Source organism: Pieris rapae, chromosome 19 (genome assembly GCF_905147795.1).
Source record: "Pieris rapae chromosome 19, ilPieRapa1.1, whole genome shotgun sequence".
Taxonomy (NCBI): Eukaryota; Metazoa; Arthropoda; class Insecta; order Lepidoptera; family Pieridae; genus Pieris; species Pieris rapae.
The window spans coordinates 175,359-200,768 of NC_059527.1; the positions used below are offsets into that span (position 1 = coordinate 175,359).

General features: G+C 33.1%; 1 protein-coding gene across 2 annotated transcripts in view; it reads left to right on the forward strand.

Moving 5' to 3' along the window:
- Window positions 1-267: 267 nt before the first annotated feature.
- The window catches only part of LOC110997903 (lachesin), a 41,398-nt gene continuing 16,255 nt past the window's right edge, over window positions 268-25,410 (forward strand). Inside the window, exons 1-5 of one of the 2 annotated variants that reach the window (XM_022266273.2) lie at window positions 268-495; window positions 11,002-11,120; window positions 12,882-12,988; window positions 22,733-22,940; window positions 25,157-25,318. In XM_022266273.2, the coding sequence (XP_022121965.2) occupies window positions 11,042-11,120; window positions 12,882-12,988; window positions 22,733-22,940; window positions 25,157-25,318 (556 nt within the window). In that variant the 5' untranslated portion in view covers window positions 268-495; window positions 11,002-11,041. The remainder of the gene's footprint in view (window positions 496-11,001; window positions 11,121-12,881; window positions 12,989-22,732; window positions 22,941-25,156; window positions 25,319-25,410) is intronic. The other variant, XM_022266272.2, reaches the window with a different exon arrangement.

Sequence of the window (25,410 nt, forward strand, 5' to 3'; positions counted from 1 at the left end):
CCGTGAAATTGGGTATTGTGCGCTACGGCTATTCACGGGATCCGGATGGTTCCATCACCTTTGACAAAAGGCGTAAAGGATGTTACCGCAAAATGTATCCAAAAATCGAGGTAATGGAGCGCGGTGCAGCCCACTGCAAGGGTTGAACGACCGAACGCATGCGCGATGCCTTTTCAGGCTAAATTACCCAAAGACCTGTCTTAGTTCGCGCTCATTCTAACTGCGATCAAATTTCGATCTTACTATGTAACCGCCTGTATCCTTTGCCGCCAGGCGCCATGTTCCACTGAGGCAGCCGCCAGCCGGCGGGAGTCACAGTTCGCCGTGAGGCTTCGATCGTTTCGCGCGTGTCGTTAACACGAGCTTTTCCGCTTACTTAAAACTTTCGAAACTTTTTCACGTCGTCATCAAAGCCAGTGTTCTTGTTGGTGAATCGTTAATGAGAAAACTTAATGGATTTTAAACTGTGCTTGTGGAATGTTAACATTGTTTGAGGTATGCATTGATTCGATATTTATATAATATATTTATATTTAGGAATTTTAGGACGGTTTAGGTGAAGGGCCCATAAGAATTTATTTATAATTTACATGATCTTTATATATATCATTAAAATTGCCCTTTAAATAAAATTGTAAATAATTTATGAGTTCTTACAACGATTTCGATACTTATTATTATTCGACATATTTACGAAGAAATTAAAATATAAGATACTGATTCTACATATATATAGATAATAGAAAATCATCTAACTTATAAACAACTGCGCTATTCGCAAATAAGATATATTTAAAAAAGTTAACTATATAGTTAAGAATTAAATTACAGCCGTCAAAAAACAATATAATTATCATCGAAAATGCTGCGTTAATACAAAGAAAACAATTCATATTGGATTGTTTTTAATATAATAAAAAACAGCATTTTCTTCAAATTATGTTAATTTCATAGAATTATAGGTTTTTTTAGGGGGCAAACGGGCAGGAGGCTCACCTGATGTTAAGTGATACCGCCGCCCATGGATACTGCCAATGCCAGTGCGTTGCAGGCCTTTCAAGAATCTACCTACGCTCTTTTCTTCGTCGAATGTGTCGAATAGGGTCGGAAATACTTCAGCTGAATTATAGCCGATTTCTTTTCAAATCATATTTTGCTAAACTTGGTCAGCGGAAAAAGGAAGATAACAAGATAAGACATTCAAAACCTAACTTACCTTATCTTGTATAGGATCAAAATATGTATCCATATTGTTTCATTGCTGCACATTTCTAATCTTCTGGTGATCTCTTCAAATCGCTTCAGGCATCGTCTGAATTGCTCAGTGTACATGATTAAGGCTACTAAAAAAGATCCAGGCCTATTTGTTATTCAATAATTAAAACAATATTTTGATGTTTAACAAGTGTACATTATGCTCCCTATATGAATAAACGTGATTTTGACTAATGATTTTAGTTAGGAATATATTCATATATTCAAACAATTTACCAGGAGTACAGACACACACAGCCGTTTCAAGTACACAGGCGCTGATTAAAGATTTGAGTTGGGGCCTGGTGCTACCGGTGACCTCGGAACTGGTGCTTCTCTTCAGCTAATAAGTATCGCAATACAGCGAGGAACCAGTGTTGAAGATACACTGCCACAAAGACTAATCTTCTTAAATTTGTTTTAATATTCCATTTATTACTTTTGAACTATTATTATTATTGCTATGTAGGTAATTAATAAACTATTTTTTTATTATTTATTAGAAACTACACTCAAGACACGCATAGCGTGCGCAATAAATCCAATTTTATAAAAGCGTTCTACTTGCTAAACAAATCTCCAATTTTGAAAATAATTATGCCACCTTTGAAATGAACAAAATGTTCAAGGCAATAAAACATTGACGCATTTATAGTTTTCTTTTGTTTTGGTGCTGACTTCTGTAATTCGATTTTTAATCGTAATATTGACTCAAGGAAATCTAACATATATTTACGTGTAGTTTAAATACCCTTAAAGCTAATTACGTCTGTTTATCACGTAATATATATAACGTGGCAGATACTCATGGATATTATTAGCTCTGACAGACACACAATGGCGGCAGGTGAGTGCTGACACACCAGACACAGCTAATGCATTTGAGTTGTCCCGATTTAATCAAAGTGCTTCATATATTTTGGGATATTATATAGCTTGATAAATTTTTGCTTAATTGAGTAACCGGAATTCGATAGGTACGGACGATGTTCGTTAGGAGCGATTTTTTTTTCTTTAAATATTAAAAACAATGAAAATATTATAAATACTTTTGTATTTCAAATAATATGAATGTGTTCTTAAGACTAAACCATTTAGTTAAAGTTAAAAAGGCACTGCTAGTCTCACATCGCATTCAAATCCAGAACAGTATTATTAAAAAAGTAAAATGTATAACAATAGAAAATAAAACTTTCCGGTTCGACACATGAATCGTACATTTAAAGCTCAAAGCTAGAAAAAGCTTGACAAATCAGTTCCCTCGTGGCTGAAAGTGAATGGGTCGGCACAATACTGCCCGCTTCCCCCGAGGTACCGACATTTGCTACAACTTCTAAGTTCACTCCTCAATTCGAAATTCGTCTATCCGTTCATTTACATGACTTTAAATATACATAATATGCACGAAATATTTGTAAAGGATTTTCGAGTATACAATAGCTAACTCTGCTGTGACCAGTGCTCTCTGACCTCGAAAGAATAGTTCTTGGAAGTTGAGCATGGGAAGCATCATTGCAATGGTAAAGTGTATTTGAGCATGCTAAGGCCCACAAGGGCTACAGCGCCTATATACTGGCTTGGCCTTGGCTGTACAAAGCCATTGATGATGTTGATGTTGATTGAGTATATAGTAATCTTATGCTATGTGCATTTTACAGTTTATTAATTGCTTTAGTAAGCTATTGTTTAAATGTCATTTTTCCCACAAATAACGCAAACACCGAGTCGTTATTTAATAATTTTATGTGTAACTAAATGTGTATTTATTTGATGGTGAAGCGTTAATAAAGAAGTAAACCACAAAGACTTTCTGTATTTAAAAACTATTTAAATATAATACAAATCAAGGAATAATATTTTTACTCGAATTAGTATAATATGAGATATTAAGGTTCATATCTTTATAATAACTTCCTACAATGAGTTTTTTTTTGCTAATTAAATTAAAGATAGCGTCTAGCGTCGAAAAACTGATGAAATTTTTTTCATGTTCAACTAACAGAGGTAAGATTAAATTTATCGTTGAGGAATTTAATATCATACACATGATGTCAACACTGCGTCAGTGAGGGCATGGGGTGTGATTACTTTCTTACTATAAAAGCCTTATCAAGTTGAAGTTTGTAAAATATTTCAACAAGTATTTGAAATTATTCACATTTTAATAAAATTACTAATGTATCGCCTTCTTCCACCATCTTGGCATGAAAAGTAGTGGTTCAGTAATTAATCGGAAGCGTTAAAAAATTTGTCGACCACGAATGAATAGCATTCACTTCGATTCAAGTAGAATTTCATTCTTGTGGCACTTGACCGTATTTCCACATAAAATGCTTCTGTAATTGAGAAAAAAGCTTTGAAAACTTTCCTTATCCTCATTTACCGGGATCCTAACGACTCTAAACTCTTACAACTTACGTCTGACCTGGGAAAATTTACGCTCAACTAGCAATTTACTTGTCGGGAAATACAACATTAATTCTACAGTAACAAAAGTTAAATTGCAATGAATATATTAGATAATAATATATAAAACATCAAATTTTCAGAGGAATATGAGCACATGGCGAGTGTTTCATAGTAATTTGTCTTCTCTATTCTGATTAATTCATCAATGTCACTCTGAAATCGCTGAAGATAATTAGAAAAATTGTAGACTTGTTATGAAATTAATAACAACTTATGGATTACAGTTTATATCAATTATTTTCACTATTAGGGAAGTTCATAATTGATATCAGTTTTATAAAAACATTTTTAACGCTTGACACGATAAAATTTTGGTTGTCTGTGAAGTCGGTTTGCAGACGATACTAATACGTGATTACGTCATAAGAAGTCTGTCTTCGTTAATTCAATTTTTTTTACTTTAAATGATTTTTTTTAACTTACCTTGGATTTTGCAGAACCCAAAAATATTCTGTGGTTTGTTAGTCCAGTTATCTCTCATATTGATCATAAGTTAAAAATAATTCGGCCGAGCTACATTTGAGTCTTGGCCTAGAATCATTAATTTTCCATTCATTTCTTTCGATAATTTTAATTTCAAAAAGTAGGTATCAGTTTTCGATCTCTGACATGTGTCGTTGATTGTTGGTATGTGACCTGACTGTATCCTCACCATGTTTAGGATTGATATTCGGTCGCGTATATTGGGCGTTCAAAAAAGTAAAGTTAATAGTTTTTTATTTATTAAAAAAAATATAAATAAATTATATATATAATTATAATACTAACGCGAAATTTATAATTGTATGTATTTAATAATATTTAAAATAATCCAAGAAAGATGCCGTTACGTAAACAAAACAGTGAAAGTATATGTACGTCTTACTTACTTGTTTTAACTTCAATGTTTGCTTAATCGAGTTATTCTTGCTTCGGTTTTAAGTACGAAAGATAACATGGAAGTGTAATACTTTTGTTATATTATAAAAGCTTTGTGTTTGGCAATACTCATTATAAAATACTTTTTAAATTATGGATTTCTCGCTTCTGTCTCTGCGCGGATTATAATAATACAATACGATTGTTTCTACTGTCTAGAAGATATTATGCATATATATATTTATATTAAATCAATTTATCTTTTGAAGATAACTACTTTTAAATACATTCCGTAGATAATTGGCATGGAGACACTCGTGGGAACTGACTTTTTTTATATTTTATTCTGAAGAAATTCAAAATGAGAAGATTAGTACTAGAGGCAAGTAATATAACGTAGACACTAACAGTAATTATTATGTGACGAAATACCGTCGAGTTTAATCAAGGCCCAGTCTAATAACGCCAGAGGAACGACCGTCCTAGAGAAGTGATTACGAGCTTACACGACTACTATACAGGCGACTTACTCTAAGTAGCACTACGACACATAAGTGGGTGCTCTGAAATATACGATAGCTGACTTTTTCATTATAATTATTTGCTCTGTGTTATAGCGCAATTAAATATCAAACTATAACATTTTTATTCAAGTTAAATAGTAGTCAAAAGTCAGTTAATGAAATTATTATTTAAAGAAAACACTTTTTTAACGGATTGAAGCTATGTCTTATTATAAACTTATACATAGCTTCAATCCGTTTTATTACATACGCTTATGTACGTATCATTACATACTCTTAACCAACCGAAATTACTTGCGAAAGAAAAAAGATTCTTCCCAAAATTGGTACGCCAAGCCCTTGAAATCAAAAAACACCCCAATTTCAATAGAGAAGACGGCCTAAAACTATCAAACAACTGGGATTCAATAGTATCCAAATTAGAATCTCAAGACAAATAATCCGCGAAAATAGAGGACACTGTGAGTAATTTCTGCAAAAACCCTTCATCTTTTAGTCGATATCAACTCCGGGGAAATAAATACAAATAATATAAATTTTTATACAGCTGTGATACTTCAGTCACTGTGACCCACGCTGTAAAGCACGCAAAACGTAGACAAAATTTTAAATGATGTAAAAAAGTAAGTTTTAAATAACACTTTAATCCGTTAAAAAAGTGTTTTCTTTAAAAGTGTAAAAGTTATGTTATTATAAGACAATACTATGTGAAAGTATTATTAAAAAATGATACATTGCGAAAATATTAAAAATTAGTTTCATCTAAAACTGTTGAGATGTAATAAAGGAATTTCCCGGTATTGCGGGAAAAATGAAATATAGCTGACGTGAGGTGGAAGCGGCGCCATTTTATATTTCAAACGGGACAGCGGACTGCCTCGAAATGAGCAATTATTTTTATTGGTCATGTTCACAATTGGTTTTGTTCGTGCTTGTCGTAGTAATGTCCGAACTGCAACGTTGTGCCATGGCAGCAGCATAATGTTGTTAAATAACTAGACAATGATGAATAATAGCTAAGTCATATTTTAAATTCAATCAATTCCTTATCATGTTTCCAGATTTAAATCAGGATCATAATAGGTATTATTTTACGAGGTTAAATAATATCTACATAAAATGGAGGTTATCTACAGAATTACAGGGAAATTATAATTTCGTTGAATTGTGTCTGCGCCCAATTCATATAGAATTGCTATTGTAATTTACAGAAAAAAGATAAAAGCTAGATTATACTGTATTTTAGCAATCATTAATGTTTTGAATGCTGCGATTCGTAGATTAAATATACCAAGATTAGGATCTAATATTAACATTTGTTTTAATTTTATTTAATTCAGATTGAATAAAACGCTCAATTGTCAAATTAATGAATGCATTACCTATTTCTTAAATGATTAATGAATTCAAAAGAATAATTTTACTTGAAACGCAAAATATAAAAATATAATGAAGCGTTTCCTCGCAGCAAAGAAAACAGTATTTATATTGCTCATTTCCTCACAGAAAAGGGACATTTAGACAATTTCACGAAACGGGGTGTGGTGTTTTTCTGTAAAAAATTATCATCGCACAAAATAAGAAGTAAATCGCAAGCAATTTTTCTTTACTTTTACACGCAGCGACAATAAAAGCTGACGGGCTGGGACAATCCTCCGTATATCATTGTTCCTCGCCTTCAAACTTTTAATGCGTAAATAACGTGTACGACTACATGTTGGACATTTAATGGTATCGTTTATATGTTTATATTATGGTATATATGGTTCAAAAGTAATATTACAGTAAAGAAAATCTGTATTGATTTTTTTTCATAATTGTACTTATAAACAATGTGTATGTACGAGCCAAGGTACATTTTACTCACACATGCTTTATAAGCGTGGCGATTACTCAATTCCTCCAAAATACAAATTCAAATTCAAATTCAAAATTTATTTATTCATGTAGGTAACAAAGTACACTTATGAACGTCAAAAAAAGAACACCAGTTTAGCCAGACGAAGGCACACTCTTCTACATTGTATTAATTTGTTACATAGCATTTAACATTCAATTGTTCCGCATAATATGCTCTATTATTTAAAGCACCCCGATGACTTAGGCACCTACGGTATCATACTTCTTTGCATCGACAATTTTAAAAGGTTAATTAAACAAATGCAGGAACGAATAAGCAAATCGTTTATATATCGTCGCTATTCTTGTGCACATAAAACATTTATACCCATGAAAAACTCAATGAATCTGTTTATGAATACGTGGAATAATATGGAATCAGCTTAATGTATTAAAATCGTTTGATAAACCCATTCAATTGCACGTCCTAAAAATCAATTTACGCCTTAAAGGTTTAATGGTTACAAGCGTTAGTACCATGAATCTCCGAGTCATGGTCGTTATTACCCACCGATCGAACTCCTAATAGCATTATTTACAGAAAATCACGTCTTTATAAAATTTCAAAAGCTCTCCAGATATCGAGAGCGCTTCAGGTTTTCCAATGATTAAAGCTTGTATCGATTTTGATGTTACATTGTACTTCTTTTATTAGCTAACAGATTCTCCCTATGTAATTAATTAGTTCAATATTTTAAATATTTCAATATATATTTGTAGATGACTGTTAATTACTTACCTTTCGTCTTGTTTCATCTGTATTTCGTGTGCTTTTTTGAATTTCATGGTAGGTAATAGTTATAACTTTATGCTAATTTCAAGTAAAAGGTCAAAAGACAGATCAAAAGGAAACAAAGGGATATGCTAGTTAAAAACGTAATATTTACATAAATATTAAATCTTAATATTTTAATTGATTATGACAGAAGATAATACATTAAAGGATAAAGCAAAAGTCAGAAGATTTTAGTCGGAAACGGAACATGTAGTAAATGTAAGGAATTCAGAAAGGAGGTGCGGTCATATTGGGAACAAAAAAATAAATTTTGTGTGCTTATTAAGTTTAGGTTTCAGTAATGAATAACATTCAACAACACGAAATTAAACTTTTTAATATGCTGACAGACAAAGAGAATAGAACACATGACGCGATATATGAGAGGCAGTTGACAATTGACATAACCTTCATCTAACAACTCCCAGTAGTGAATTCACTTAATAATTGGCCGAACTCGATGTTGAAAACAGATAATGCCGATATTTTACGTCGATTTAGCTAATGACCTATAGTTGCAAAATTGCACATATTACAAAAACCCTTTATTCGAAATTAAATATTTTATATTACATAAATCCAGTTTGCCTCATATCATAATTATTAATTTCAACATTGTAACTGAAATTACAAGTTGTTGTGTATATATTCCTAAATTACCACACAGTTACATACTGATACTCTGACTTAACACTGACCGACTTGAGATCGGTACTTGTAATGACCGATATCTTGCAGCCTTAATTTAAACGATTGAGATGGGATCCAAAATTCACTTTAAAACCACTCCTTGTTGTCAAACGTTCCCACAGGAATTCAACAGTGCCAATTCGAAAGTTGTTCATAAAACAGAGAACGTGGAGACGGACATTTTTTTATACTTAAACATGTTTTGTCTATCAGATAGTAATACTTTTTTGGTTTATTAAAAAAATATAGTAATTATTGTTAATCGATTCTTCGTAGGTTTCAGAACCGATTTAATATTCTTTAGCGTAAGATAAACATCCGATACCACACAAAGGTATTATCAATAAAGATTGTGGATTCAGCCCGCGGTCTCGGAGCCATTTTGTGCGACAAATCTCATTCTCGCGACTGCGGACCGAGAGCGGTAAACATTATTTTGCAAGTATTTGGACAAAACTCTTTTTATGCGTATAGAACATAAGTTAAATGATGATAGGATTTTTCTATTTATTTTAATAAAACTTAATAATCTATCAACTTATTGGAGGAAATTCACTACACGCTTATTTGCGCATTAAAACAGATTAGAAATAAAAAAAGAGTGTGTGTACTTTTGTTTTGTTATGTACACGCGTTAGAATTCATGCTTTTTTGGAGTATGGGAAAAAAATAAATAAAATGCAGTAGTGATTAACGATAAATATTAAAATTAATCAATATCATCATCACCGTGATATATAAAATTGATTTAAAAACACAAAAGGTACTTAATATTTATTTATTCACACTTACACTAAATATAAAAATACTAGAACATACAACTTGAACATAGATATCGATTTCCATGCCACCTAGACCTAACTTTACTATGTCGAATTTAGGTGTTGGTTAAGCGCGCATCGTAAAAATTCACTCTCATAATTTTTCTCCATCGCGCCAAAAGAAGTATAACTTCAAAAATATCTTACATTTCCACTTGACCAATATTCCCAGGTAAGCCCATCTTAATCAGTTGTATAGATTGATATTTAATTTTACATTTGCAGTTAGAAATATATTATGTTAAGTATTTTATGCATAGTGTACAGACATGTGTTTGAAATGACGCAATAGTTCGCCATGTGATTAAGATATTAGATATTACATATTGTAATGCTCTCGCTGATATGAGTTATTGGATTTAATCCTAGAAACCATGTTATTGCATGACAGAGAATTGATGAAATTAATCCCTGTAATGCGCAAATGATATCTATTCAATACGTTAGTATCACGAGTCATTTGTTAGAAAGCAAACACAGAAACATTCGCGTAAAGAAAAACAATGTAAACTACAATTATTATTATATAGCAAATTGTTATTGTTTGGTTATAGGCGAAAATAAATGGTAATGTTTTGCCTGAGTTCCGACCGCAATGAGCCAACACAAAGGCTCCTAAGTAGCCTTAAACGTTTGATCTCAACGATGGACCGGAGACAGACGTGACCGGCGCAAGTTATAGGTTGTTGTTTTTGTTTTAAGCTAAAATCAACTACGTATTTAAAACCAAAACAGCGATAGAACTTCAAACTGACAAAAGATATAAACATATTTTAACTATGAATGCAACTTCACTAGCTTAACGACTATATCAAATTTCATAAAAAATATCTCAATTTACATCTATATGAGCTAGGCGATTTATAAATTAAGCAAAAAGAAATTGCATTAAAATTTCTCTGGCCTTATTACACGAAGACGATAAAAATCAATAAGTCATTTGTGATCGCTGAATATTATGACTTGTTCTTTTCGGAAGTCAACCCTCGCTCCGTGCTCAGAAATTTGATTTATACGAAGATCAAATTCAATTGTGTCAAACGAGAAATTGACTAAAAATTCAAGTGTCGGCTGAGGCGTTGTAACGACAGATATCTCGTCTCACTTCTCGACGCGTTATACAAATGTGTCAAATATCGCTGTCACGTGTGACAGACAAATTTATTTTAAGCTTTTATCCATTGCGAATTCTCCATATTATTAAATTTTCCACATGACTCTATGAATAGAAGACTAGTAGTTGTATATAGTATATAGGATTCGTTTGTACGTTTAAATTAATAATAACAAAGTTGGACTGTTAAAGACTGACTTAAAAATAAGTTCGTGAAAAAGTTTATTAACGATTTCCAATTTCTGGATTGACAATTTAAATCTAATTATAGGTCAATTTACTTTCTATTTGCTGAACGATGCTTTGAAAAGGTAGCACAAAGAAATTTCCTATAAAGACTGTCCATAGACTTACGTCATATAATACATTTTTTATTATTTCCTTAGAAATTTGGGGTTCTTCTTTAATAATTTCAGTTTCACGAGTTGATATAATAATATCGCGATAAATCTTTAACACTCTATCTGCACTTTGTCTTTAAATATAAGTGCATAGGTTAGAAATAGCATTTGAGTCTCAAATTAACTTTCTCTCTTGCAAATAAACGATTTATTATTATAATTGCGTAAAAAAATATTTATAATTTATTTCCTACAGCGATGCGGTGGTGGCGGTGAGCAGTGAGCGGGCATGCAGGATGAGCACGGGCGGGAGACGCGCGCCCGGCCGGACTGTTTTCATCGCACTCATACAGATCATCACTATTATATGCCAAGGTACGTAATACATTTGGAAAATATATGTACGTAACTTCTGCTGGATATCACTATAGTACATTTGCTACATTGCTAAGGACATTTAAGATACTGCGAACCTTTTATAGAGAGAGGCAGGTCAATTAAAGTTCGCAAATAATACGTGGCAAGAATTTTATTTCTAAATAAACGTAATCACGTGGGTGATTACTTTATCTAGTGTTGGTGTAACTAGATTTCGTGTGAACTCAAAGATAACCCGTTAACAGGTTAACTAACTTTCAGTTACAAATTACTAACTTTTCAAATAAAACCAAGTCAAAGGGAGCACTCTAATGAAGACAATATTTTGAAGGGTGGTAACTTCAGTAATTAAATCTCGCTCATATCTCGCAGCGTGTCTTTGAACAACTTCGTCTATATTAGGTGCGGTGTCAATCAATTCAGGTTTCACCTTAATAGTTGAGACTTTGGAATTTTGTGGTTTGCGGCTTACGTCTAATCTAAGGTCCGTAATCAAAGTTGTATATTAAGCACTGGTTCTAGATTTGAGTAGATTGTATTCTAAAAAGAGATTAGCTAAAATGTAGCAAAACTTATAATTTCACCAGTGTGTCTTTCTCTACCCGCTTTAGTGACAAACGCAATCACCGCGGCGCAAGGATTACGAATCTATGTATACAGTACACAGTGGAGGTTAGCCGTTAGGATCGAGTTGCTCAGGTCTGTGCGTAATATATACAATTATCATATACAATTGTCGACCTGTATTTTTTGTATCTGTCGATTTCAGTCGACAATTTTCACTATTAATTACCAACAAAATGCTTAGCTGTAGATAGGAAATCTATCTAGCATTTTCTTTAACGTCTTTTTGTATTATGTATTAGTTTATGATTATTGTCAATTGTCATGTATTTATTATAGTTATTCACTATATCGGTGAATACTTTAAAAAAGAACTATTCATTAACATTTAATCATTTTCTCTTGTAGAAAATAAGAAAGTTATTTATAAAAAACTTAACAGCAGAAACCAGAAAATAAGTGTTAGAACAAAAATATACACAAGAATCTCTTCTCACTAGCATACTACTCACGGGAATCTTAGAAGGTTGGTCATGTTGACCGGGATTTCTAAGCAACTGGCAAGACCTATATACAATGAGTCTATATGCTTTTAAAAGTTGTTAAAGATTTTAGCTGAACATTAAAAACAAAACACTGTTTGAAGTTAATTGATTCAAATTTGCGGGGTACTAGTACGTACGTAGTAAGTACGACCTGAGTTGTTAATACTGACATGCCTTTAGTATTATTTAAGTAACTAAAATTATTATTCTTACCTGAAGTATTAGCATATATTTAAATTAGTATTTTAATTGATACCTACAATCTTACCACATGCTGTTGTTGGACCTACTGGTCACTGACTTAGGAAGCATGAGACAACAGCATTTTACTGATTAGTGCTGAAGAGCATACAATATATATTATTCTAAAACAGGATGGATACATTAGGATAAGGAGGAGTTCCCTAGCAAAACAAAACATCATCCATTTCAGATATTATTGTTGCATGTTTAATATGTTAATGTTACACAATATTTCATGAATAATGAATCAAGAATTACTACTACTAGTAGAAAATGTTGACATTCTAAAATTTTGAATGTCTCCATAGTGGTTATTATTATATTATAAAATTAATTGTGTCTGCAATCAAAGTATTTTTTGTTAGTTTTTATGAATATAGTTATGTGATTTAATGTACTGTTTCAGTTCTGACGGAGGAGCCTCGTTTCTCGGAGCCCATCCCGAATGTGACTGTTGCGCTCGGTCGTGATGCGAACTTACCCTGCGTAGTAGAACATCTTGGCAATTATAAGGTAAACAGCTTCTTATGGACTATTGTAGCAATGCCCTTTATGCTATCGTCAATTACAACAAAATTTTACTTAATCAATAATTACTTTAAACATTTGTTGAACCTAAGTGAAGATTGTAGTTTAGTGCAATATATTGTCTACTGCCCTTAATGCGGATAAAGAAAAAGCTGTGATTTCTCAAAAACAGAATTATAAAAGATAATAAAGAAATATCGCGTTTATTCACAATCTTCTAAGTTATATTTTATGTTATTTCTACTTTATATACCTACTACTTATGCTTATTAACGAAATTAAGTTAAAGTAAATGTAAATATTACCATATTATTACCTATTAGAAACCTGTTTCTTGATCGTCTTGCTTTTCAACATAGGCCCCCCCAAGTGTTCTTTGCTTGCTTTCCTCATCCGTGTCGCTCCTGCCACTTTTTTAATATAACATTCCCATATACGATGTTGCAAACGATATCTTACTATTAATGACTTGTGAGTGAAATAGCGTGGAACGTATTATAAAACTTATATTCATAAGGTCTCATTCAAATTCAAATTGCGGGATCTCATAAATATAAGGAAAAAATCCATTGAACGAGTGGTTTATTGAAACCAATAAATAGCACTTACTAACCCCGCAATATACATTCACTATTGAAATTGCGTCGTTATTCAGATCACACCTAACTTATTGCAGATTATAACAATACTGTTTTATTTCTCCACGCGTCGAAGATTAACTTTTTATTTCTTTTAACAATTGTTGCTTTATATATTTGTAACGAAACACACACACACTTTAATCTAGAATCAAAATTATAAAATTATTGCATAAGGTAAATCAATACTAATATTAAAAAGGGAAAATATTTATATTATATTTTAAATGTCTATAGACTATTTATTTTTCCAATATTTACTTTTATTCTATTTATACGTTTCGTTTCGTTGCACAAAACAGTTCAATTAAAATATTTGTACACAATTAAAAAGGACACCTGAATCAGCTAATTACAGTTAGTACGACATTTTTGGATGCGATGTGGACAGCTTATTCTTATTTAAAGGAAGATAGAGAAGAAGATTAGCGGTTAGCGACAGGAAGTGAATTCCATAGCCTCTGTGGAGGCCCTTAGATCACCAAGAAAGGAAGAGTTAGCTCTCTTATTACGTAGATATTAAATAGCATGGTAACTTTTCCAGGTTAGATTTCTTAATCACTTCATTTTCTCTGTCCCTATGTCCCTTTGTATGCTTAAATCTTTGAAACTTCGCAACGGATTTTGATGGGGTTTTTGTATAGATAGAGTGATTCAAGAGGAAGGTTTATATGTATAATAACATCCATTAAATAGTGGAGAAGTACTGTTATTTTTGAGGTTTCTAATGTGATGTCGTAAATAATTACATTTTTTCCGCTTACATTGCTAACGCAGGCTGAAACTTACGAGTTTTATCAAAATAATGTACTAAGTATTGTACACATTGAAAAGTCCGTGATGGTATATGTCTATCTCTTATGGATAACCCACATTTTTATATACCACGTTCACAGGTTTTCTGTAGTGTATTTAGTATCAGCATTGCTCCCGTGCGAAGCCGGGGCGGGTCGCTAGTTATGTATAATTTACAATATTGAATTGCTAACCTAAGTGCAACCAGGAGATCCTGGATTTGGTTACCCGCCGAAAAATTAAACTGCAATGGCAGGATTTTATCTATATATGAAGCCAATATCTAAAACTTATAATTTATATATATAGAATACATCGAATATAAGGATAGAATAATTGTTAACATTGATCGCATTCGTGTGTACTCTACCAAAATCTTCATTAAGCCAATTGAATATTCTCTGCAATGAGCTCGGATGAGCTGTTATAATACTTCTTGAGACATTACTTGAGAGTGTAATAACATCGCTACTGTTTTAGACAAGTGTGGTTTGAGACTTTAAATTTCTAGACCGACTAAATTAAGATCGCTTTGTTTCAATGTTTATAATGCATTATGTGCATTTTGGGACAAGTCAACCATCAATTGAGGTGTTTTTGTTGCAGCAATGAAAAAGACGGAGCAGTCCATATGGTGATATTAAAAGTATACACTCGAAGGTCCTAAGTTTTTATTTAATCGTTCGCAATAAATTGTGTAGTTGAGTGAAGATTTCCCAGAGGAAGACTCGTCAACCAGCGATCATCTACTCTAGACGTACCTGCTTATACAATTTAGACAGACAGACTGACTTTCCACTTTCCTTACGGTGGGTGCGATTTTTTTAAATCACACCCACCGTAAGTTAATATACTGCCATCTTAAAATTTTGGGTCTTATGTCCATGCTCTTTATGAGGTTTAAGTTTTTTGCTCTTTGCCTGTTTTACATTTTTTTCTTCATAGTTTGAATTTTCGATGTTCTTATATAATTGATCCGCATCAATTGTGTAAAATTTGTGAAGCCATATTTTCTTGTTTATTTTAAGTTAACATGCTATTTTAGAAGATATATTAATAAGAAATAATAAATATGTTATTTTTTATCAAGAAAGTAGGTACTGTGATATTTTGATTAGTAAATTTGTGATTTAATACGCATCACACCAAGCAGTTCTTCATTGGACTGATGATGTTATTCATCGCAAGACTGATCTGCTGACTCAAAATACCCATCTTATATTTTAAATACGAGCACAAAAATTGATGGGATTTCAGAAATGCGATATTATATTTTCTTAGTTGTGTTTTTAGTTTAGTGGCCAACCGTAAAGGACCCAAGTGAATAGTAATTACAATGGTCCATATTGTTAAAAAATGGCGAATAAATCAGTGCTGTATTGTCGGTAGATTTCCCTCGGGTTGAACGGGGCACTGAAGCATCTACATGTTCACTACTGCTTTATTGTTTTATTCATGGCCGAAACTCGTCGGCTTTTGGTAAATCTACGATAATTATTTAGAAGTTTGAGTACGCCTGGGTTTCTAGAAGCTATATCCTCCAATCTACCGTCTCCAGATCTCCAGATTGACAATCGCCAACGATTGACAACTAATAAATTATGTTTGTAACTTTATCTTAAAATCATAATGATTGTGATGACAGTTGACCTAATAATAGAGGCTTGAAAGGAGTCCATTGGAATATTTGAGTATAACCCAAAGCTATTTTGCAATCTGACTGTAAAGCGTACGTCAGTTGTTCAAAACTCGATCGAACTTGCAAATAAATTCCACGTCTGGGTATCTAAACGGTACGGCGGTGTATTTAATGCTGAAACAATTCCATGTGAACCTGGACGTAGCAATGCAGCCAATTAAATTATTCATGAGCGTCGGACGTTGTCGTTTAGATAATAATTACAGATTTCCGCTTATCCGTTTATAATTTAGCTTTAAGCTATTTTAGGCCGATATTTGCGCGACCTTTCACAAATATTTGACTATTTATCAGAGTGAAATTTATTGTATTTTTAAAAATTATATATTGAAATTAATATATTGTATTTTATCAATATTTGAAACTTAAAACTTATTCAAACACCGAGGTGACTTAAATAAATGAATAGCAGAATAATTAATTGTATAAATATTCTGGTTGGATCCGAGACAAAAGGTGTCAAATTGCCGCTTATTCTTCGCTTTAATTGTTCTTTATAACAAGGCATAATTAAATGTATTGAAACGCTGCTATTGTACTTCACACCACATACTGTTCCAGTCCCCATTCGGACACGAATTTGACCCATTTGTTCGTCCGTCGTAAACCTTTCGATATAATTGTATGCATCTTGCGGATTAAGATTTTTTTTAAATTTAATTTTGCCCAAAATTTTTTTACGTTTTATTGGATGTTCTTCGTTCTACGTAATCAATAACCATAATATTCTGTCTGGCGATCTTTTATCTTAATATATATTATAAATCACGTGTCACTTTGTTTGTCCGCTATGGACTCCTAAACTATCGAAGCGATATCAATCAAATTTGCACACCGTGTACAGTTTGATCTAACTTAAAAGATAGGATAGCTAACATCTCAATTTATACTCACAATATTATTTTATTGCAAATATTTGTTTATTATTTTATACAATTCTAACAGATGGCGCTGCGTTAAAAGTACCAACGTTTCACATAAGTTCTCCTACCGTTTCCCTTGAATAGTTTACTACTATGTAAAGTTACAAAAACCTTAGCCCCAGCAACGCTTCGCCGAGTCTGCTAGTTAGTATATATTATTTCAACGGCAAGGAAAAAACGAAACTACAAACATATATTTAGCCTCAGATTTCTGTATCAGTTTCATGATCATTTCTTTCACCGTTTGTGCGAATGTTAAATTACAGACACATAGTCCATCGGTGCCGGGGATCGAACCTTCTACCTTAGGGATGAGAGTCGCACGCCGAAGCCGCTAGGCAAACACTGCTCAAGGCTGCGGGAAGTCTATTTCTAACATAAATATGATTTGTACTAGTTTATTAACATAACTCCAGCTTGTTATTTTTGAGTTGTAATTGATTAGAGCGAAACTGCCAAAACCGCAAAGCAGAGCAGGGTGATAAGTTGTCGGAGGAATAAACAGGGTGTCAAATTTCACCCCTGCACTAATTAAACCGGGAGGGAGGGCCTAATTCACGCGAATGGGGCGATACACATTTGTTCGCGACCATCCAAACTGTGTACGTTAGCTAAATAGACTACTACTGTGTTGATAATTGCTTGTTTACTCGCCAATAAATGTCAACAAATAATACGAGTACTCATAGGTTTTTATTTTGTAATTCTCAACATTTATTTGTGTGTAGCTGTGCAATTTCATAAAATTTGTAAGCGGCGGATACATTTGTTTGCCCAAATTATAATTAGGAAAGGATATATAATTGAGGCAGAGAAAGAGTGAAAAGGAAAGTGCTTACCTGTTGAATTGTACGCGGCCGCCTGGCGAGAGCTATTGGGTTGACGTGGGCTGAAGTTAAGTTCTTGGCTCAAGAAACAAAGCGCCCTCTGCCCCAGCTAGAGGAGAAATTGAAATAAGTCATTGTATTGAGTATGCTGATGAAATAGATGAATTAAATATTTATCCATAAAAATTTAGTAGAATTTCACGCGCGGATATACTGTAACGGGACGTCGTATATACATATTGAAGGCAAACAGCTGGAAAATATCAGAGCCTCGTCTAGGATTATTTATCTGTTGTTAGTGAATAAAAACTGATCATATGAAACATGCATGTTGTTATCTGTAAATACTATGAATTTTAACATAATGGACAAATCCTTAGAGCTTTTTTCAATAAATTTATCAACACACATAACATCAACAAGAATATCTTAGTTAAACGCTGTTATGTATTGTTTATGTATTTATACACGTGGACCCGATAGACGGTATCCTGTACACACATCGTAAATACAAATTTGAAACTTAAAAAGCAAACAAAAAACTACTAATTACAAATAATTTGAACTATTCTCGATTCCGTTTAAATACTCATCAAGATCCACCTATAAATTGTATTACGGCTATGTTGGGGAAGATTCGATCGTCTTGGTCGTGGCATAGTTAATGATAATATAAGCTACTAGAAGATCGTAATAAAAATACCAAGCGATCAACTTCAAAACTTCTAATTGTTAAATTTTCAATCATACTTAACCGTATATAAAATTCCGTTTAGCTGTCGGTTAGGTTTTGTCATACCATTTTTAACAAATGCACGGCTAGACTGATGTTTTGACTGATACATTTTTTGTTTTTCAGTTTGCTGTGATTTGTTATACCACGTTTTATGTCACGTCACATCATGACGACTTTCTTTCTATATATATAGATTGGCACGAATGATTAGATTAGAATATTAAATGCCTGACTGAGGCTATGTACATACGCCTTCATTTAGGAATAAAGAAGCTTAATATAAAATGAAGTGTCTTGTTGTAAAATGTCTTAATACTACAAGTTTCTTAATCATAAACAAGTTTCATTAAATAAAATTACGTACGACGACAAAGTTTGGAGACTCCCTTAAACAAATATTGCACTGACGGAATTAACTTATTCATGAATATACCACGGCACTAATAATTTGTTTTATTTTATGAGACCTATTATCTAGAAACTGGCGTCTCGTAAATACTTGAGCCACTCGGAATTTTAAAGTAATTGAAAGGGTTGATTTTACGCGCGGATTTTCACGATGATATGCGTCTTCGGGGGGTCGTAACAGGCTTAATTACGTTTTTACTTAACTCTCGCTGTTTAATTATACCCTGGCATAGAAAATTAGATCGCTTCGTACTATTTTTTATAGTTCACAAAACGTTTGTAAGTATTTTTAATTCTAAATGTTAAATACATTGTCAATGGATAGAATTACACGTATTATCAGACTTCCTGTAACAATATAAAACCATATACTCCGAATTATAACGATCTGGCGACTTCTCCGATAATGTGACATCCATCTTTTGTTTTCTCTAACGAAGATATATAAATAGCCCTAGCGAGAAACAGGGCTTTATCAGAACTTTGATAGAGTTTTATTTTATTTCCATTCCTTAAAATTATACAAAACTAAAAGGGTAAGCTGGATACCCATTTATTTCCGTAGAATCGATGGAGTTCAGGTAAAGTTATATTTGATTAGGGTATGCATCGGCCAAGTACCGAAACGGTGCGAGCGTTTTTATATGCCTCCTTTTGGAATTGCCTTTGAACGTTCGTGAGCAATTTAACGGAATGAATTTCGAGTGTTATCGTTTTATTAATATGTTAAGTGATATACATAAATCTTTTGCTTTATGGCTATATCATATTTATCTTTGGTGTTATTTTTTTATGACGCAATTTAAAGTGCCTACTCATTTTAATGGTGAACATTAAGTTATTCTTTCCGGTTAACTCCTGATATTAAATATGAGGTAGAAGTTTTTCAAGTCTTCATCAGTAGGTACTAAATTACAGGCTTTTCAGAATTCTGAGCATGAGATCTCGTTTTAGAAGGAACTTTATAGTTAGTTATAGGTTGATTGAATTGATTAAAGGCTGGCAAACAAAGATAATGATGTATTGCCGATTGGTTGCGTTTGTGAGTGTTTCGGCTGAGAGCTACGTTCGTTACGTGTTGCGGTTTTACGCCTGTGTTTAGGATTAGATTTTGCAATACACTTTATAAAACTTCAGTAGAAAGTTTATTTAATGACTTTTTATACTTTAGGAGCTGAAAATTATAATATTTAATTATTTATTTGGAACCGATATAAGCAGAATTAATGTTAGAATATAAGAGAATTTAGTGCAAACACATGGAAAATAGAAAAGAGAGCAAAAAAACCGTCCTACACAAAATATAAAATTATTAAGTTTTTTCTTTATGTTATTTGTTTGTTACCACGATAAAATAAACTGGGAAATGAAAATAGAAAAGTTTATTTAAAGTCCCAAGATTAAATTGTCAAGACTGTAAAAGTTATAAACAAGAGTACGCGTAACCACAATAAGTCGGCGTTAGAACACAGACACATTAGCGAGTTCGCGAAGTCGCGGTAATGCGGGAGATAAAGGAATTTCCTCTTAAGTATGTGGCGAGAGGCTTACCAACTTACTTAACTCCGGTATTCGACTTTTTGCCTTTATAATTAGGTTCAGCCATAAAGCAAGAAATCAACAATATTGTTCGATTTAAAAACCCTTGTAAATAATTCGTAGCAAAACAGTGTTATGTTGGGTAAATGTGAGAAAATTTATGTAAAAAATCTAGTTTAAAGTAAAAAGTTTTTGGTTTTAGATTTCTATTTCTTTATTTTTTTTTTATTTCAAGCTGCACCACTGGGCAACATTGACTCTGTTCTGTATTAGAAAAAAGAATAAGATTAAATAATTTGTTAAAACAGATAAACGTATAAAACGGTTTATTAAGGTCGTTAAATATTCACGTAGAATATTCGAAGATAGTTTTCATAATTTTATCATCATTTTGCATACATTTTGTGCATAACCTAGTTATAGCGAGCGATGTCTATATGTGACATCGAAGCCACTTTGAGCCACATTTTGTATGCTGTTAAATATAAAATATTTATTTTCAGTTTTAAGGTTTTATTAAAATTTTGTTCGTTTTATATGCGCTTTAATATGCATCAGAGCGCATATAACCTGTTGCGGAGCGAGCCTCAATATTTCTCTTCCATTTCCGGTGATAAATCGGGCGTAAAAAGAAAATATATATTTATATACATAAAACATAACATTTAAACGTTTTTAATCATACTTTCTCCGTATGTTATTAGTGTGTTTAAGACTCAAGTAATAAGTATTACAGTTTAGTTCTCTTTATAACTGGAAGCTATTACGATGCGATTACTTAGTGAGGAGTGCTCGTAAATTGTGGCCCTTGCCTCTGCGCTCAAAACACTCTGGATAGACGTCATTATTTTACTCGAAGGAACATTCATTACTGTGTGCTCGGAATTAGAAATAGAAGAGCTCTGCTAGCTCTTACTGAGAAAGCAACGTGTTTAATTATAATTTGTTACCAATAAAAGACAACTTGATTAATTTATATACTGATATAACGATTGAAGTTTATTATTAAAACATTCGTTAGCATAAAATATATTTAAATTGGCGAGTCTGTTTGAGCATTTCTCCTTGCAAGTTATCGAAGTGTATTAAGTGCTATTAATATCCACGTAGCATAGCAAGATGTCCAGGATATAAATGAGGGTGCTTAGCGACTCAATATTCGAGCTCCAGGTGATGTTAATGGCTGTATAATCGACGACGGAGCCATTAATTCTGCGCCCAGTTCCCACTTCCTCCCGTAACTCATGCACCAACTTCCGAGCCGTAATAAACTTCTTCTCGACTATGCTCTTTGCTCTTTAATAGATCTGAATGTCAGCTATGCTCATCAGAATTCCAAATACCTGTTTTAATTTACTCACCGTAAATGGATTTATTAATATATCTCTGCTAGAATAAGTCATGACTCAGAACTTCCCGCGAAGCAATAAATTTTTAGAGTTAAAGTGAATTCCACAGAATCTCGATTCGGAATTGACACTAGCAATGTAGATTGTGGAGTATCGCAAAGATAGAGTAGTTGGGAATCCTCATAAAATATGCAACGTATTGACTAGCAGCGCCCCGCAGTGCGCACTGCGACACTGTCTGCGGTCGCTGGCGAATTTAACGACACTTACAGACAAACAATGGCTTTTACTTGTTTAGTTTTAGTTCGGATTAGATCGGACGAGCGGAGTTATGTCCGAATTAAGGCTCGGCGTCTCCTCGCTTAACTTAGGGTGAATTAGTCATAGTCCCAAAATACTGTACAAGTTTTTAGTAATTAGATGTAGTTAGAGCATTTATTATGGTACACCATCCTAAAGTTTAAAACATTTAAGTAATCGTCATAAAACATAGAATAAAAATTGATTATTAAACGTAGCCAATGCAGGACACTTTCACAGTAACAAGACTGACGGCGAAACGACTTAATCCTATAGTAACCTAATAAATAAATGAAATGATGCTGAATCCCGATTTGTGACATTTATCTTAGAACAAAAGTCATTTCATCACGTTCACTTGTAGCTGAAATTCAATTTCCCAAGTCATGGTCTTACTTAAGTGTAACTTTAATATCACCTTAGTATGTTAACGTTTTCCATTAAAAAAATAATTCCTTAATTTTTTGTTGTATGAATTGGTCAATTATAAGGTTTGAAGCTGAATTTTGTTGCAGGTAGCATGGATTCATATAGATCGTCAAATGATTCTAACCATACATCGCCATGTGATTACTCGTTTAGCGCGCTTCAGTGTGTCGCACGACAACGCCATGACGTGGCTGCTGCACGTCACACAGGTGCAGCAAGAGGACCGCGGCTACTATATGTGTCAAGTTAATACCAATCCGATGATCAGTCAAGTGGGCTACCTACAAGTTGTCGGTGAGTCATATATTAAATAGCGAAAAACCATACCAAACTTCATCAAATTTCTCAGATCATACATACTCAGTATTTATATTTAATATTATGGAGGTACTTTTAATAGATTATAATCTAAGCAACATCTGATTTAAATATTTAATTAGTTTACCATAGATGTAATGACTACGACAGAGATGCAACTGCTAACTAGCAACTTCGTTATCGATCGAAACTATCTTACAATAATTGTGTAAAAATAAATTTGGTCACGCAACAATTTCAAGAGGATTCAACTCTCTGGAAATCGCAGCCGAACAATATATATTTAACCGCATCGCCAACTTTGTAAGGCTATGTGTAATAAAAGCTGCAGCTCACCTCGCATTTAGAGCGTTCCAGGTTGAGGCCGATTTTTAGCAGCAGACACACTTTCGCGTTGCTCTAAAACCACGAGCCGCAATTCGGAGCCGCTCACTTGGTTTAGGAAACTTTTAAGTGGCATTTTTTTATTTCGGCATCGGGTCAGTTTTATGCATTTTTTATTCCGTCGGAAATAGGAAGGTGCTTGAACGGAAGCGGCCGGTCGGGAAGGTTTATAACAACGATACAATTTTCTCAAAACTAAAATGGATTTGATTTCTAAGAGCTACCGTTATGTTTAATATAATGTCGACCTTAGCTGTTTATTTCGGATACTTACAATGATGTTTGGTTGGTTCTTTTTTTATTATGTCAAAGTCTCTTTCCCACAATAAAATACGATAACACCCGTTTATAGTATAAAACAATGTCACTTGGTTAAGTAGTTTGAGACATACATAATTATATACTTAACATGGACACACTCGCTCACACACAAACACACACAGCACACACGCAAATGCGCACATACACACACAAACACGCATGCATAAAATAAGTTCATAGATATTCTTTTTAGAATTATTAGAATTTGTATAAATGAGGGAAGTAGTGAGTCAACCCCAACACAAGTGTGTCTGACTACTTACGGGGGTTGTCTCATACTCATGTATTGTAATGTAAAAATTTGAGAATCAATAAAAAAAATATTTATTTTATTATTTATTTGTGTGAAAAGTTAAATATACAGTTTTAGTGAGATCACAATTTTGGTTTTAATAAAGTTTTACATGAACTCGGGAATTCGAAAATAAGTTAATGAATTATAGCTGAAGCAAGGCCTTCAAGGTGCAGACGAAATTTGAACGAGCAGAGTTAAAAAGAGTATGAACTGTGCGAAAGGGAAAAGTTGGCAGTTTCAAATTTTAAATTCACGCTCGCGGACCAAATATTTTGCACACGTTTGAGTTTCACAGTTTAACTTAATTTGCTTCAAGAATTTTAACAATATTTTACTTAACGTTTCCTCTGAAGTTATTTACAGTTGGTATAAACAAAACGCTACATTAATAAAGCTACCAAAACTTATCGAGGCATAATTGTTGTTTGGATTTTTTTTTATAGAACAGGGGGCAAACGGGCAGGAGACTCACCTGATGTTAAGTGAGACCGCCGCCCATGGACACTCTCAATGCCAGAGGGCTCGCGAGTGCGTTGCCGGCCTTTATGCGAGTATATTTAAAAAATAATATATTTTTGGGTACGTAACTCTGTCCTGAAATACTCAAACGAGGCTGTATTCTCGCTCTACCATTTCTATACATTCCTCTGCGATTGGAACCAGGTCATCAACCATATTCTTGTCTTTGATGCAATATATACTGTATATTGCATATACTCGTATCAATACTTTTTATAAAGCATATTATCATCTCTTATACTTGAATTTGTTATATACAGCTTGAGCGACGTAGATGAGATGGTTGTATTATTTTACACTGTAATGTATGATAATTTGGGTGAATTTGAACCGTGGTTCAATCTATCAATATGCAGAATTGTATACGAAGGGATTCATTAACCAAACAAAAAATAAAGCTGAAACAAACCGAAACAGTGTGGGATGGTTGTTGTTGTTAACGGTCCCTTTTTATCGTCCTTTGGGTTAACTGACAAACGTTCTATTTGTTAGCACCTATGATAATTAGTATGTTTTTTATTATTGTTACGTTTTTCCTAATTGATAAATTTTGTACTGATTATGCATTCTTGTTGGGTTAACAGTTGTGACAGGATGGTGTTTTATGTCATTTATTTAAAAGAAGTGATGCATCATCTTACTTTAGCTGACTCAGAAATTTTGCCTCCTACAGTTCCTCCCAACATCCTAGATGAGGAAAGCACCCAATCAGCTGTAGCTGTGCGTGAAAACCAAAATATAAGCCTGGTATGCAAGGCTGATGGTTTCCCCACACCGAAGATAATGTGGAGACGGGAGGATGGCCAGCCTATCTCCGTGGAAAGGAGAAAGAAGGGTAAACAATTAAGATATTATGATTACTTTACATTTTTGTTTATATTTCATATGAAAAAGAACGTCTGGACATAAGTATGGTATTATTTATCA